The sequence below is a fragment of the Melopsittacus undulatus genome, chromosome 7, assembly GCF_012275295.1.
Source record: "Melopsittacus undulatus isolate bMelUnd1 chromosome 7, bMelUnd1.mat.Z, whole genome shotgun sequence".
Lineage (NCBI taxonomy): Eukaryota > Metazoa > Chordata > Aves > Psittaciformes > Psittaculidae > Melopsittacus > Melopsittacus undulatus.
The window spans coordinates 7,232,085-7,248,925 of NC_047533.1; the positions used below are offsets into that span (position 1 = coordinate 7,232,085).

Sequence of the window (16,841 nt, forward strand, 5' to 3'; positions counted from 1 at the left end):
GAAACTCTACAGGTCAACAGCAAGCAGTAGAGTTCATGGGTGAGAAACACCTGTGATGTATAGATCTCTAGCTCAAGAAGTCCAAAGAGACTATTTGGGATTAGTAATGTTGCTTTTGCCTTTCTTCAGGTGTTGTCATCTTTCTCGGTGTTTTCAGATAAAAGATAGTGACAGAAGATGGGTTTCTTGTCTTGCTATGGCAGCTAGTATTTTCATATGGAGATGAATTTGGTGTCAACATTAGCAGTGGGATCTCTGATCCAGTCTCTTTCTAGATTAATTCCTACAATTAAGGTAAGGAAGGACTTCTGCAGACACTGTAGTCCAGCTTTCTCCTTGAAGCTGGGCTAACTTCAAAGCTAATCTGAATTGCTCTGAGTTCTGCCTAGTTCTGAAAGTTTCCAAGGGTGAAGATTCCACCACCTTTCTGGGCTGCTGGTCTAGTGTTTACCAACCTTCCTGGTTAAAATATATTTTCCTTATGTCCAGCTGGAATTTTCTTTGCTGTCAGTTGCCAACTCTGTCTCCTTACTTTTTGCTCTGTAACTCTGAGAAAAGTCTGGCTGGCTCCTGCCTATGACCTGCACCTTTAAGCAGTGGAAGACTTCTATCAGATTGTGCCACTCCCAACTCCATGTAGCCTTCCCCTCTGTAATCCTGCCCCCCTCAGCCTCTCCTTTGGATTTGGTCTCCTCAACCATTGTGGTGACAGCCTTCTGGACTCTTTCCAGTTCATCAACATGTCTTCTTTGGTGGGCAGGGGAAGTGACCTGAAAACCAGATTCAGTATTCCAGATGAGTGTGAGTGCTGAGCATAGAGAACAATCACTCCTCTCAACCCACTGCCTCTAAGCTCACTAATGCAGCCTGGTATGTGATTAACTTTCATTGCCACAGGAGTCTGTTGCTGATTTGTGTCTAACCTATTGTCCATCAGAGCCTCTACATCTTTTTCTGCAGAATTAGTCCAGTTATTCCACAGGCTGTGTTAATAGATGGGCAGTTTTGTGCCAGGTGCAAGGATCTGGTTTTTGCCTTGGTTGCATTTCATAAAGTTCTTAGTGTGTTTCTGACTGGCAGCTCTGCCACCCAGCATTATCAAGCACTCCACCTATGTGTTGTCCTCTGTGAGCTTACTAATTGCATATTCTGTTCAATAGTGCAGATGGTTAGAGAAGATGTGTATGTTAAAGGTGATAACATTCCTCAGGAATCAGGCGGTGCTTGTAATTGGCCACTGGGTAGCTTTTAAACCATCAACCATTATTCTTTGAGCATGGCCGTTTCATCAGTCCTTAACCCATGTTGTATTCCAGACATTCAGTCCATATATTCCCAGTCTGGCTACAGTGGTACTGTGGGAAACAATGTCACTCATTGTTTTCTGGTCCCATGTACCTGTGTGTCTTCAGCTTGCTTTAGAGTTCTCATGCAAATAGTGCATCTCTTTCCAGACTCAGTTGTTCGTGTGTTATCAGGAAGGCTTAGGAGAAGACTTTACTATTAAAATCAAATGCGGCACTTAGACATGAGACTTTCTGTTGTCCTTTGTTGCTAGGTCACAAACTCAATTCTGTAGATGCTTTGCATCTTCATCATGCTGCTCATCTGTCTATGAAGCCCTTGTAATGACAATTGAGTCTAAACTCCAGTTGAATAAAGTGGATGTGTATGTTGGCCATGATGGTAACAAGTGCTGGTTTTCTAGCTGTGACTCAGAATGCTTTTCCTCCATTATGGCTGAAGGACTATAGCACCTTTGTGAAGCATATCTTGCCACTATTCATATTTCTCCTGTTATCTCATACTTTCTCCCAAGCAGAGCACCCTTCAGCAGTGTACATCTTCACTTAGTTCTCAGAAACCCAAGGTGCTGAGTGAGTGACCGTGTCTGTTGTGGAAGCTGCAAGTATGTGTTGAGGCTGAAATTTTGCTGCATTCTTGGAATGCCATTAAGCTGCTTAGTGGAATTCAAGGCACTAAAACCAGCATAAGAAGTCCAGTCTGGCTGTCTGGCTCCCTCTAACATAAATACCATTGAAGTAGCAGGGTTTTTAAGTTCTGATCACTATAGTTAATGAACTTCTATGCAGGGGGAAGTGACTTGCATTCTGCTCTCCCTTTCTGTGTTGTTAAACGTGTGTTCTCAGGCATGCTTTTTTCACAGCAGACTTTCTCTGGGTTTAAATATTTGGTTTATGGATGTACATAAGTGTATACACATAGATACACTTTAAAATCCTTAAGAAGAAGAGAAAACTTAAGAATCTCATTGAAATGTTGGTATTGAATGTGAAAAAAAGGTTAGGTATGCATTGTAAGATTCTGTGTGGAAGACTGACTGACTTAGCTTTATTTCTGTAACTTTTTTACATATCTATAAGAAACACTTGGGAAGCATATACAGTTTGCAAACCATCAGGATGGAATATATGCAAGCACTGAATACTTGCTGTTTCTTTCGAGTTTTAAGATGTATTCAGAAAGATTAAGAAATTGGTATCAGTAAATTAATGGCTTCCTGAAAATTTTATGTTGAAGGGAATATATTTGGTATCATTAAATTCACTATATGTAAGGGTATTTCAAGTTGATTTTGATGTGATTTATTGAAAGAAATATTACCTGCAGTTGCACAACTTGAGCTGTATTAGCTACTTCATGGTTTCAGACCTAGTCAGTGGTGCTTTCATAGCTTATTCCCATTCATGGGCTGGAAGAACAGTGTGTTTGGTCTGAAGGCCAGATAGCATCACAGTTGAAGTCCTAAGTGTGAGCTAAAAAAACATGTTCTGACATTCTTAGCTCTGCTCACCTCTTATGTGCTGTTCTAACTTAAGTCAGATTCCTTCTCCTTAGGTTTAAGGTTGACCTGGTTTAGTACATGGTTAAGTTGAATCCCGTTTTGGCAGCTGATGAACAAAAGCAGCAGAATCTATTTAGTGACACTGAATTTAAACATGCTGCCCACATATTTTGCATCTCTCCTTTATGTTTTCTTGTGTGCTCATGGTATGAGCCTTCTGAGGTGTGGTTTTCAAGCTGGAGTGGATAGAACAAGTTGGTATTGTGCTTCTACACAGTACATTCTGGTTGATCCTTGCTGCTTTGTTTCAATTTTTGTCACTACTTAGCAGCTTAAGGTAATGCTTCCCTAGGCTGAATTCTGCAGGTCACTCCTGCCGCTAAAGAGTAAGCATGTAATCCAGGTTTGGTTACAAAGATGTCACTGGCAGTAACATAAAGTGGAAAGTGTCTAATAGGCTTGTGGCAGCTGTCTCTTAGTGCAAAATGTTTGGTGTTTGCTATTTTATAACTGTGGTACCTGAAAATTAAAAGTAAACTGTAATTATGAATTTTTAGGATTACATCTTCTAGAGCATTGTTTTCTGTTCTCCTTCCATTTACTTTCATTGTTAGAGAAAAAAAAATCAACTTAATGGTACAGCGCCTGAAGACTTCTGCAGTAAATCAAACTAATGTTGGGAAACAGGGTCTCTTGGAGCATAGGAGCTGTGTTAGTAACAAAAGAGCCAGCTGCTCAAGATGCAGAGTTGAGATAAGATGCTTTCTCAGCAAGGAATGTTCTAAATTTTGGCACTTGTAGGATCTAGTCCTGTAAAGTCAGTGTGAAAGCTGTACCTGGATATAATTTATAATATAGCTTTTGTAGTAAGAATCAAGTTACCATGCAGATTATGAAAAACTTACTGTCAGTTTCAGTTGTAGTATATTGTATTTTCTTTCAAAGTATGTAGTAAGCCAACTACTAGTCCATTTCACACAGGATATTCAGATGTTTTTCAGGAGTAGGGAAAAATATAGATAAAATAAGATTCAAACCTATTGCACCTAAACACATTAGAAGTGCTATATAATGATGCCAGTTGAAATTGAAAGTGCAATTGCTCTAAATGCTGTATGAACGCAGTCTGTGCCAGAAACTAAAGAGACAGAGCATGGGAAACGGGAACTGTTATTGCTCTTGTGTGCAGATAAGAAACTACAAGCAAAAGGAGATTAAACCTATATGATTTTTTTTCAAACTGACTGGATCTGTGCTCACTTCAGTTCAACTGACTGCTGAAAATTGAACAAAACTACTTTTTGCAGTCAAGCAGATACCACAGATCAGTAATAGCTGGGAAAGTCCTGACTGATGTAGCTTTTCAGCATGGCATGGAAAGCGGATTTATAAAGTACCTGTAGAAGTTAAATTCAGTAGATGTAAGTAGCTGAAGAAAACTTACTTTTTGATGAACAGTAAGAAAAATGCACTGGAGAAAAAGGGAAGAAGCTGTCTTGATGCTGTCTGGCATCAAGCCTTGGAGTTGGTAGTAGGCTTCCATGTTCAAAAGCAATGCCCGTTCTATCTATGGGGCTTTAAAAGCTTTCATCATTACGAGGAAATGAAGGCAAATAAGAGCTAAAGATGGAATAAAAGATGATTATATAACAATTAAGTAGGTATTAAAGACTCATATATTGTGATGGTTTATGTGGTTTGAGTTGCAGGACTTCGGCTGGGATTTTAGGGAAGGATATATGAGGAAAATAATTGGTCTAGTGTGATACTTCCTGTGGTAGGGGCTTGTTCTGTCATTTGACTAGGTCTTAGTTTGTGATGCCAAAAAAACATTAAAAAGATCACTTCAGTGTTTCTGAGAGGAAGAGGAGCCCTTTTATATCTTATCAGGAGAATGCTTGCGTTGTACTTCTGCAGCAAATAAGAACCATTATTGTGGGTTATATACAGTCTTGAAAAGCAAGTACTTGGTCCTATGAATCTTTGGCTCATCTTCCTTACTTTGAGCATAACTGTTTCAAAGTGCATCTCTAGTAGTAACCTCTCTCCTAATAGGGTCTAAAAGTAGAGTGGACCCTGGGGATACTTCCTTGTATGCCAGTGATTAGAAGAAAGAAAATGGAGGCTATCTTGATGTAATTGATTACAAGTGCTATACTTGAAAGATTTGTAATCAAACATATATGTGGTACTAAACAGAGCACTGATTTGTGTTTCCTGTTTTACCTTTAATGTGTGTAATGTCATTGCTAGCTAAATGATACCTCTGATTAATGGAAAAGCAATTGAGATTATCATAAATGTCTGAAAGAACCTCTGGTGGACTTTTTCAAGATAAAAGATATAGGTGAATTAAGTGTATAACAATGGAATAGTTTTAGTTGTATAATTCCTGTTTCTGTAAAGTAATAAAACTTCCTGTCTGGATTACTCATGCTGTTACTGCAGTGGAGGCAAAAGGATGGGAGCAGCTCAGTATTTACTGTCAGCTTTCCCCAAATCAGTCAGTTACCTTAAAGTTCAACCAGGCTGTAGACTGCTCCCATACATGTGTCCCTAAGAGCCATCAGTAGCAGTTTTGATGTGGTTGTCCCATAACGGCATGGGACGAGTGGGACAGGAGACCTTGAAGGCTGGTTAGTGTCCAAGCTGAGGAATGGAGCCTTAGAGCAATTTAACTAGCTTAATTATACGGGGGGGGGGGGGTGTTCCACTAAGAAGGCTTCCATGGAGTTTGTTTTGGCACTTGTTATAGTCCTACTGGAATTAATATTAATAAGTAGTTCCTCATGGGCAGAAGTAGGTAGGAGACCTATTAGATTTCCTGAATAACTATGGTGTACTATGTATAAATATTTCAGTAGCAGATGTGTATTATCTGTGCTTTCTCAGTTAACTTTCTCTTATAGAAATAAATGTAAACTTAAATGTAAATAAATATAAACTTAAAAAGCCATGTTCTGAAGTGTGATCTCCCTAGTGGTAGTGAACTTGTTGCTTTCCTTCGTTAGATAGACATTTGTCATGGCTTTCTGTTCTCCCTGAACCATTTCCATCCGTGCTTGCTGCAGTCAAAGCAGGATAGGTAAAATCTGTAACAGAAAAGGATCTACCATCTTTTATGTCCTGTCACTGTTTGGTTTTTCATTATCTCCTTGCTGAGAGGGCTTAAATAAGGGCTTTGATATGAGAACTCAAGTTTGATTAATGACCACTGGCATCCTGCAGCCTCAGAGGTGTTCTGACTGCATCAGATGAAATCAGCAGTCTCTAAACTCGTAGAAGACCTGACATATTTTAATACAGAAGTTATAATGGCTTAATATTTCTTTAGGTGCCATATGAAACACTGAACAAACGGTTTCGAGCTGCACAGAAAAACATTGACCGAGAGACCAGCCACGTTACAATGGTGGTGGCAGAGCTGGAGAAGACGCTGAGCAGTTGTCCTGCTGTGGATTCAGTCGTTAGTCTCCTGGATGGAGTAGTTGAAAAACTCAGTGTTCTGAAACGAAAGGTAAGCTGTGTTCTACCTTGCGATTGCTGTGTCTTAACAAAATTAACACGAGTAGTTTTCTGCAATGCTGTTTGCTTGGATTTTCTTTTCAAGATGTAGGAATTACTGGCACTGTGAACAAAGGCATTAGAATGCACAGCAAAACATCGGAACTTACTGTATCTTGCTTCACTGCATGTATGCAACATGACTTGGTGTTCCATGACTAAGTAGAAGAAACCTCTTTCAAGAGGTAAAATTCATATGTATTTATAGACCTGAAAATGAATTTCTCTACCCACAGAAAGAAGTAGTAGCAGGAGGAATTGATTTGTATCAATTCCTGGTTGTCTAATGGAAAGGTTTGTGCAGTTGCATTAATGGATCACTTAAGCAAAAGAGGTAGAAAATAAGTCTGAAAAACGTTTAAACCCCCATGGGGAGCAGGCAGGTGATAGAGGCTTCTTTGCAGAGGAAGGTAAGAATTGTCCTGAATTGTTACTTGAACACTGAACTTGCAGGTTGAAAGGTTCCTTAGGGCTATTACTAAAAGCATTTTCATGTTTAGCAGGATAACTTGCTTCTAGCTGTTAAGCTTGAATACTTTCATGAAATACAGCCAAAACTTAGAATCATAGAATAGTTAGGGTTAGAAAAGACCTTAAGATCGTCTAGTTCCAACCACCTGCCATGGGCAGGGACACCTCACACTAAACCATGCCACCCAGCCTGGCCTTGAGCACTGCCAGGGATGGAGCATTCACAACTTCCCTGGGCAACCCATTCCAGTGCCTCACCACCCTCACAGTAAAGAATTTCTTCCTTATATCCAATCTAAACGTCCCCTGTTTAAGTTTGAACCCGTTACCCCTTGTCCTATCACTATAGTCCCTAATGAACAGTCTATCCCCAGCATCCTTTTAGGCCCCCTTCAGATACTGGAAGGCTGCTCTGAGGTCTCCACGCAGCCTTCTCCAGGCTGAACAGCCCCAACTTTCTCAGCCTGTCTTCACATGGGAGGTGCTCCAGTCCCCTGATCATCCTCGTGGCCTCCTCTGGACTTGTTCCAACAGTTCCATGTCCTTTTTTATGTTGAGGACACCAGAACTGCACACAATACTCCAGGTGAAGTCTCACGAGAGCAGAGTAGAGGGGCAGGATCACCTCCTTGACCTGCTGGTCACTCTTCTTTTGATGCAGCCCAGGATACGGTTGGCTTTCTGAGCTGCGAGCGCACACTGCCAGCTTACATTCATTTTTTCATCAACCAATGCCCCCAAGTCCTTCTCCACAGGGCTGCTCTGAATCTCTTCTCTGCCCAACCTGTAGCTGTGCCTGGGATTGCTCCGACCCAGATGTAGGACCTTGCACTTGGCATGGTTAAACTTCATGAGGTTGGCATCAGCCCATCTCACAAGCATGTTAAGGTCCCAATGGATGGCATTCTTTCCCTCCAGCATTATCAACTGAACCACACAGCTTGGTGTCATTGGCAAACTTGCTGAGGGCACACTCAATCCCACTGTCCATGTCACTGACAAAGATGTTGGACAAGACTGGTCCCAACTCTGATCCCTGAGGGACACCACTCGTTACTGGTCTCCAGCTGGACATTGAGCCATTGACCACAACTCTTTGTGTGCAGCCATCCAGCCAGTTCTTTATCCACCGAGTGGTCCACCTATCAAATTGATGTCTCTCCAATTTAGAGACAAGGATGTCATGTGGGACAGTGTCGAACGCTTTGCACAAGTCCAGGTAGATGACATCAGCTGCTCCACCCCTGTCCATCACTTTTGTAGCCCCGTCATAGTAGGCCACCAAATTGGTCAGGCAGGATTTTCCCCTAGTAAAGCCATGCTGGCTGTTATCAAGCACCTTGTTGTTTTTCATGTGTTCTAGCATGCCTTCCAAGAGAGTCTGCTCCCAGATTTTGCCAGGCACAGAGGTGAGACTGACTGGTCTGTAATTCCCCGGGTCATCCATTTTCCCCTTCTTGAAAATAGGGGTTATATTTCCCTTTTTCCAGTCATCAGGAACTTCACCTGACTGCCATGATTTTTCAAATATGATGGACAGTAGCTTAGGAACTTCATTTTCCAGCTCCTTTGGGACCTGTGAATGGATTTCATCAGGTCCCATGGACTTGTGTAACTTCATGCCTTTGCCACATTTAAGAAGAGTAAGTTAAAAATACAAACTATATAGTATGAGGAATGCTTCTTTTGGATGGAAATATTGAGAGAATATCCTGAGTCTCATCAGACACGTAGTTGAAGCACATCTTGCAGAAAAATGAAAATAGCTCTGTTGCCTGGCCTGAGAGCAGTGCTTCTCCAAAAATAAATAGTTGAAACAAATGGTAGCAGAGTCATTTCATTAAAACTTAAATGAAATAACCAGCAGAGATAAATCTTGAGACTACATTAAGTGAAGCGTCAAAATACCTTGGAGGTTTCGAACATGAAAATAACGCTGTCATGTACGTTGATTTGGGGGTTTCTGCTTGAACAGGTTAGTGAAGTGTTGAAAAGCTGTTCTGCAAAAGACTTCATAAATCTAATCGCTGTTTTCATCTTGGGTTTGTGAGACTTAAAGAGGTCTTGAAGGATATGTTTTCCTCACTTCTGTTACTTACAGAAAGAAATCACTGCTATTTCTGAAAGAGGTGTCAGATTTTGCTTGTAGGTGTGTAGTAATGATGTGGAGGAGCAAGTTATTTACTTGCTAAATCTTTGCTGACTGCGGGGGTGTGTCTGAAGGCATTGCTGAATGTTTTGGGTGCAAGGCTCCGTTTTGGTGTAATTGCTCATTTGTTTCTGACTGCCTGAAAGACTTGGGGGAATCTTCAAGCTGCAAGGAAAAAACAAAAGGCAAGGAAAAAACCAACCGGTTTAACAGTAAATCTTCTGAAATAAAAGGACTTGTTTTTGCTCCAGACCCACAACTCCAACTGTCTTCTCTGTAATCTCTTCCTGGAGCAAAATGATTGTTTTCTTTAGGGCTGTTGGGCCCATGTGGGATCTCTGTTTCCTCCTGTGTTTAGACAAGGATCTGATGAACTGCTGAGATGGCCATAATAGAATTAGATGGTTCCTTTAGTTAACACCTTACTTGCTCTTAAAAAATAACTTTTCAACACAGCAGGTTTCTTGGCTTCTGAAAATGATCCTGGGGAAACCAAGGCATTTGTGTTCTCCCTTTTGCATCCTGTTTAATATGCCTGTTCCCTCAAGTTCTATTAATGCCCAGCCAGGCAAGTCCTGCTAGACTTGCTTCAGAGGGTTTTGAAAAGGCTCTGTAGCCTTTTTGAATGCACTAGTAAGATTAAAAAAAAACCCCAGCAAGAGCTGTGTAAGTCCAGATACAAAACCATACAAGGAGAACCCTTTGGAACAGGAAAGGGCTCAACCTTCGTGCTTGGCTGCCTTGGGTTCTCCTAGTTGTGTTCAGAGTAATTCTAGAGGTTGCCTTCATACCTGGTGATACTACAGACATATAACAAATGAAAGTAAGTTTTAGCCTGAGTGTTTACTTGCTGAATAGGAAAAGACTCAGTTTATAACTTAAAATACTGATCTCCAAACAATACGTTACCAAATAAAGCTAAATTCAGCAATAGAAATAACTCAGACTTTGGTAATAAAAATAAATCAGGCTATAGATGTTTACATAAATTTTGGTAAAGTACTATCTTGTGTAGTGATTAAGGTTTAGATACTTGAATTTGGTATCAAGGGACAGATCAGAGTCAGGCTTAATTGTGGCAAATGCTTGGTAGGCATTTCTTGCACCAGTTGACATTTGTTTCACTTTGCTTTTCAAAGAATGATCTTTTCAGAAATAGTCTGTAAATAAGTGTGCATGGTAAAAGCAAATGGAAGCAACCTGTGCTTCCAGAGCTGGGGTTGTTATCCGAGGATGATAGAATCATAATGATAAATGGTTTGGGTTGGAAAGGACTTTAAGGTCATTGTAGTTCCAACCCCCCTGCCATGGGCAGGGACACCTCACATTAGACTATGTCACCTAAGGGTCTGTCCAACCTGGCCTTGAACACTGCCAGGGATGGAGCATTCAGCACTTCTTTGGGCAACCCATTCCAGTGCCTCACCACCCTAACAGTAAGGAACTTTTTCCTTATATCTAACTTGAACTTCCCTTGTTTAAGTTTAAACCCATCACCCCTTGTCCTATCACTACAGTCCCTGATGAAGAGCCCTTCTCCAGCATCCTTGCAGCCCTCTTCAGATACTGGAAGGCTGCTCTGAGGTCTCCACACAGCTTCTTTTTTTCCAGGCTGAACAGCCCCAACTTTCTCAGCCTGTTTTTGCATGGAAGGTGCTCAGGCCCACTTAAAATCCTTGTGTCCCTCCTTTGGATGTGCTCCAACAGCTCCATGTCATTATGTTGAGGACATCACATAGGTTAGCTTGAATAATATTGAGTAAATTGAGTACTGAGAAGATTACCAGTGCCAGCATGGAGTGCAGAGTGGGTTGCCTACAGCAGGTTGGCAAATTTGCATGGACTTCCCTGTTGCCACAGCTGTGCAGTTATTCAAACACAAGCCAGCAAGTTTAACGCCACCACACGCAAGGCAGCCTAAGCTGAAATTGCATCACTAGTGATGTATCACAGATGGGAGAGGTACTAAGCTTCCTTTGTCTCCTGGTTTGTTTTTACCTTTGCCAGCATATAAAAGTACTGCAAGGCTTTCTTGTGTGCTGTAGCCTAGCATGACCCGCAGTTGTCACGTGCTGTAGGCTGAGTCAGCTGGCTTTGGATTACAGTATGTCTGTAATAAAACTTGCCTGGTAAAATTTGCAGCATAACTAACTATAAGGTTGAAGGGAAGTAAGTATAACCTGAGTGAGTTGGGTTTTCTTTTTACTTAGGGGAGATACTTTGAAGTGTGTTTTGCATTTGGCCTGTCAATAGGTTGGTTTAAAACATGGTCATTCTGCTTCCCCTGAACAAATTTGTTTTCCTAAGTAAAGCTCCTAACAGATCCGTGTTCCCACAGTCATAGAGGTAAAATCTGGTAACTTCTGCAAAACTGCTCTTAAGATCCTTGAAGTAAAAGTGCCATGGGGCCAAATGTTTATGTAATTTTCATTATTGCATGACTGATTAAAATGGCTCCAGTGCATTAGAAGTAATGTGGGTTTACTCTGCATCACCCCTCAGCAGAACTAATTCAGCAGGACAGCTGCTTGAGGAAGAAGCCGTACATAGGTTAGAGGTGCAAATTCATGGTTTTTAGCTGCTTGGACCAGATGGCTGCAGACCTTCACAAAGCTCTTTGCAGACTATTAAAGCAGTTGATATGTTGCTGTTTTCAGACTAACTGCACATTAAGAAGAAAACTGCATATACCCCATGTCAGATAAATCAAAACTTATTAATATGCATGAATGTCTCAGAACTGGACCAGCCACACTGAAATTTATGCACTGCTATAGGAAATGTCTTTCTAAATGAAAGCAATGCTACTGAGACTGTGTAGTATGTAAAGTATGTTTACAAACAATTCTTACTGTCTTTTGCTTTAAAAGCAAATTGCAAATGTATAGCTCTTATTTGTCCCTGTTACTTTTTCTTTAGGCAGTTGAATCAATCCAGGCTGAAGATGAAAGTGCAAAACTCTGCAAACGTAGGATTGAGCATCTGAAGGAACACAGTAGTGACCAACCAGCTGCTGCAAACATGTGGAAGAAGAAACGTATGGATCGTATGATGGTGGAACATCTTCTACGCTGTGGCTACTACAATACGGCTGTAAAATTAGCAAGACAAAGTGGTATTGAGGTTGGTAGCAATGTGCACTATCTCACTAACAAAACAGCAGTAAAGAGGAAGTTGGGAAGTAAGCACAAGCTGGTTTAGCTAGCCCCGTAGCAGTTATACTTATGTATTATTGTGCCTTCATTACTAATGTTTATCAGTTAAGCTTTTTAGGCCTAACTTTGTTCTCCTTACTTGACATAAATTGTATTTTAATGTATTAAATAAATAGAAATTGAAGGCCTGACTTGTAGTCACAAATTGAATGCTTTAGATAAACACATTGCTCTATTAAAACTTCAAGTAGCTCTCAAATGTCATACAGAATTTCTTGTTAGAGGCCTTTGGGCTGCTGATTAAGCAGTTAGTGGAGATTCCCATCTGTCTAATCACACTTAGGTGATATGCATAGGTGACCAGGCTGAGCAGAATAGCATATGTTGATTGCAGGAACAAGTGTTTTATCATATCATCCTATTATTTAATGCATCAAGAGGAAAGCTGGCTTACACGTTGGAAAATAAATCTTGATGCAGTTTAGGTTTTCTGGTAGCCACGATATCCATAGAAACTTCTTGCTAATTTGTTTATTTAGCAATTGACAATTCTGTGGTTGTCACTTTACTTTTCACTGGATATCTAGTGGGTTTTGCTTCTGTCTCATAATGGTTTATGGAGTGCTTGGAGTTCATGCAGAACAATGAATCTGCACTGTGGTCCTGTCAAACAGAAGGACACTAAAACTGATGCTTTAAGATTTGCTACACATTTAGGTAACTCGTGTTTGGGTGATTTTAGGTAGCACTTGCTATTTGATCCTTGGTAGTTGTAGAATCACAGATTGGTTTGGGTTGGAAAGGACCTTAAAGTTCATCTAGTTTCAACCCCCTGCCATGACCAGGGACACTTTCTGCTAGGCCAGGTTGCTCCAAGCCCTGTCCAGCCTGGCCTTGAGCACTGCCAGGGATGGGGCAGCCACAGCTTCTCTGGGCAAACTGTGCCAGCGCCTCAGCACCCTCACAGGGCAGAATGTTTTCCTAATTTCCAATCTAAATCTCCCTTCTTTCAGTTTAAAGCCATTCTCCCTTGTCGTGTCTCTACATGCCCTTGTCGAAAGTCCCTCTCCAGATTTCTTGTAGGCCCCTTTGGGTACTGGAAGCTTGTTATAAGGTCTTGAATTGTTAATTCTTGTTCCTTGCATCTTCAGGCTTTTTTGTTCCTGATTCCAGAAGGCATGAAACTGTTGGGGTTTAAATCTTTCTCCTATAAAGATGCTGAGAGTGTAGTTGCAACTTCTGTGCTTTGCCTTTCTTTGACACAGTTTAACACATCTCTCTAGGCTAGCCAAGGGAAGATATTTCTGTTACTTATGTCAAACTATAGCATATGTACCTGTTCTGTCTTGGACAAGGAGTGTATTTCACATGTCTGTTACTTCTTGACTGTTCTATTACTCTGATTCCATTCAACCAGCAGAGATTTCAGTAAATACCAAGGAAGCAGCTAGTAGAGGTTGAAAGGAAGGGAGGAGAGTAGTGGGGTACAAACTGTTGATAGGAAATAGTCCTGAAGAAATTCACTGAAGAGGCTGCTGTGCCTCACTGAAGGTAGCCCACGCATGTGAATCAAAACCCCAAGACAATTATTCTGGCATAACTGCAGCTGAATGGACAACAGCTTTGCCACTTCTCATAGATGTTCCCCTGTGTTTGGAGCAGGAGCTCATCTCCTGCTGAATGATCATGCTACCCTACCTACTAGGTCTGCTGAAAAAACACTATGAAAGTAGTTTTGTTTTGATACCAAGTTCTATGATGCCTGTTATACTCGGCTTTGGTTTTCACATGAGCGTGGATGTCTGTTGTGATACACTGCAAGACCTCATGGTACAAAGTGTTGCACTTGCAAAGCCTTAAAGCTTTTCATTCTGTTTGCTGAATAGAAACTTCTGTTGTTTTGTTTTTAAGTTTTAAATAGGCTTGAAGGCAGAAGTTAAATAAGCTGAAGTGTTTTTGTTTGCATGACATCAAAGTTGCTCGAACAACACAGAACTGAGTTGCACATGTTGAATGCACTGAGGCCATACTACTTTTAGTTTGCTAACACTATGCATTTTACTCAATGTTAAAGCTTACATTTTGGCTAAATAAGGATGGGCTTCCCTCAGTCTTGGTACAACTTGGTACTCAGCTGTCCTTACTGTATGTTGATATTCATTGTGAACAGTTTTTACAACAGTTAGGTAATGAGACTTAATTGTTATACAGAATCTGTGTGCTTGCTTGTTTCATAAGACATCTTCTGTGTTTCTTCTTGTTCCTTTCTTGCTGAAGGACATGAGCATTGAAATATCTCTAATGTTCAGTAATGTAACTTGCTGTACAGATTGCAAAATACTGTGGTGGTATTCTCTGGTCCAAAGTAATCTTTCTGTTTACTGTAGTCTCAACTGTCATTTTGATGAATGTCTCCACCACTGCACGGTTCAGAAGCACATTGCTGTGTAGTGAACCTGGTCATGTCTATTGCCTGATTTTCAATTTTCTTATATATCAAGACTGTATTGTTTCTAGGTAGGCACTATACCTTAGGTAGGAACCTGAAAGAAAGGTGGGGGGTTTTCTCTATGTGTCTACCAGCCAGAGGTGAGGCTGGTGGACAAGTTGAGTGTGACCTAGCAGTGTTCTCTTGTGGCAAGGAAGACTCAGCAGTATTCTGGCTTGCACTGGAATGTGCATCAGTAGCAGGGGGAGGAAAGGTGATGATCCAGCCCCTCTCTTTGGAACCAGTTGTACCCTTCTGGAGTGCTGTATCTAGTTCTGGGCTCCCCAGTGGACACACTGGGAGCATGAAGTCTTCCTGTACTTGGAGATACTTAAACCCCAGATTGGACTGGAAAGGTCCTGCATAACCTGCTGTGGATGAGCCTGCTTTGAGCAAGGGGACTACAGAACCTCAGGAGGTCCCAGTCTCAACCATTCTGTGATTCTGTTTCTATGATTGCAGGCTGAGTGGCTGAAAGAGCCCTTGTCCACTATTTCAAGAGGCAGAGGGAAACTGCTCTTATTTCAGTTGAAGCTTGTGGATCTTACGTTAAGCATCTCCCAGTAGCTGTTAGACCAGTCCTGGGAGCAAGTCTCAGCGTGCTTGTTTTAAGTTCTTTGCATGGCTTCTGAATGCAAAGAGACCTGCAGAGCTGCAAAGGTACTTCATGGGTGGAAACAGTTTAGAAAGCCTTTAGTTTCAGTGACCAAGCCATTAAATCATTCATATGCTTGCCAACAATACATGGCAGTTTGCTCAAAGATAAACTATACATCATAGTGTCCAGTTCTAATAGTTATTGATGGGCTGTGAGAGATTCTAATCTGCTTTCTAAATTAACTACCTTCATAGAAATTATATTCTTGGATTCTTGTAATAGAAGGGTACGGGCTTAAAAGCTGTTCGTAACCTAGGAAGCAAACGGCAGTGAAAAATACTGGGTGTGAGAAATTGTAGGGAAGCTTAAAGAGTTATGAACTAGCTCAGGTTAGGAATAAGTTCTGGCATATGGCATATATAAAGTGTAATGTTATATGGCAATATAAAACATAAACTACGAACATAAAATATGTGATATGTCTTTAAAGAAATGTAATGCTGCTTGGGAAAGTAAACCAAAATGTGAGTAATACTAAAATAAGAGCTGACAGTCAAGGACAGAAATGTCATGTGTGTGCCAAAGTAAATATGGATTCTATTGTGGACTTTATTTTTCTTGATGTCTTCTGGCTACCTAGTGATGTGAAAACCAGTTTGGGTTGAAGCTACAAACTAGGTGTTAAGTTTTTATTACTGCATTACCAATGAAGCTCATCAGTATCAGCTTGTTATATTTAATAATGATCTTATTTTGACTCTATTATGACCCTGGAGTGCAACACCAACATCAAAATGAGTATTTTCATCTGCAGATACATATAGTCAGATAGCTGGCAGGATTGTCTGTTAATTAGCTTTACTACTCCATGTTCTGCTACATTAAATACTATCTCATTTCTGTACCATTAATTGATAGGCAAATCAAGCTTTGGAAATACAGTATTCCAGTAGGAATTTAGTTCTTGTTTGTAGGTAAGTTATATAATTAGGCATGTAGTGCTTGGTTTGCTGTTTCTGAGGTGTGTTCTTTGCCTAATTATGTAATGCCCACAGTGATTTTTGTCTATGTGATTGAAAATAAGCCCGGATTATGAACCTGCCAGTCTCTTATGCTGTAAATCATCTTATTTTAGTACAAAATATGTTCTTGCCTTAGTGATCATGCTGAAGGGCTTCTTGACACTTCAAATAGCATTAAACCAACTGACAGCAGACCTAAAATGGTAACTTTTCTTCTAGTGGGAGTTAACAGCTTCAGTTTTTGTCAGTGGTTTCCTTCTTGAGCAGTTTTCCTCTAAATCTGTAGTAACAGTTACTCCCTAGAGAATACTGCAAAGCCCTTCTGAAAATAGTTCATTACCTTTCAAACTGCTAGAGTGAAAATATATATATATATATATAAATTAATTTTGATTAGTATAAGTAAAAGGAATAGTAGTCACAGAGCTGATTATCTTCTAGTTTGGTTCAATTCTTTCTCTTATTCCTACTGCATAAATATGGCTTCAGTTTTCATAACTGGGAAAACATTTTGAATGGTTTAGCCTAACTGAGTCTTTGGAAAGATACTTGCAACAAATTTATGTTCTATTGTCGTAATTTTGTTGT

At 40.5% G+C, this 16,841-nt stretch overlaps 1 protein-coding gene across 3 annotated transcripts in view; it reads left to right on the forward strand.

Annotated features, from left to right (window-relative positions):
- Positions 1-16,841, forward strand: part of MAEA (macrophage erythroblast attacher, E3 ubiquitin ligase) — a 50,557-nt gene that overhangs the window by 10,301 nt on the left and 23,415 nt on the right. For all 3 annotated transcript variants that reach the window (XM_031048427.2, XM_005148543.3, XM_031048428.2), the window contains exons 2-3: positions 6,141-6,323; positions 11,910-12,113. In XM_031048427.2, coding sequence (XP_030904287.1) covers positions 6,141-6,323; positions 11,910-12,113 — 387 coding nt within the window. The remainder of the gene's footprint in view (positions 1-6,140; positions 6,324-11,909; positions 12,114-16,841) is intronic.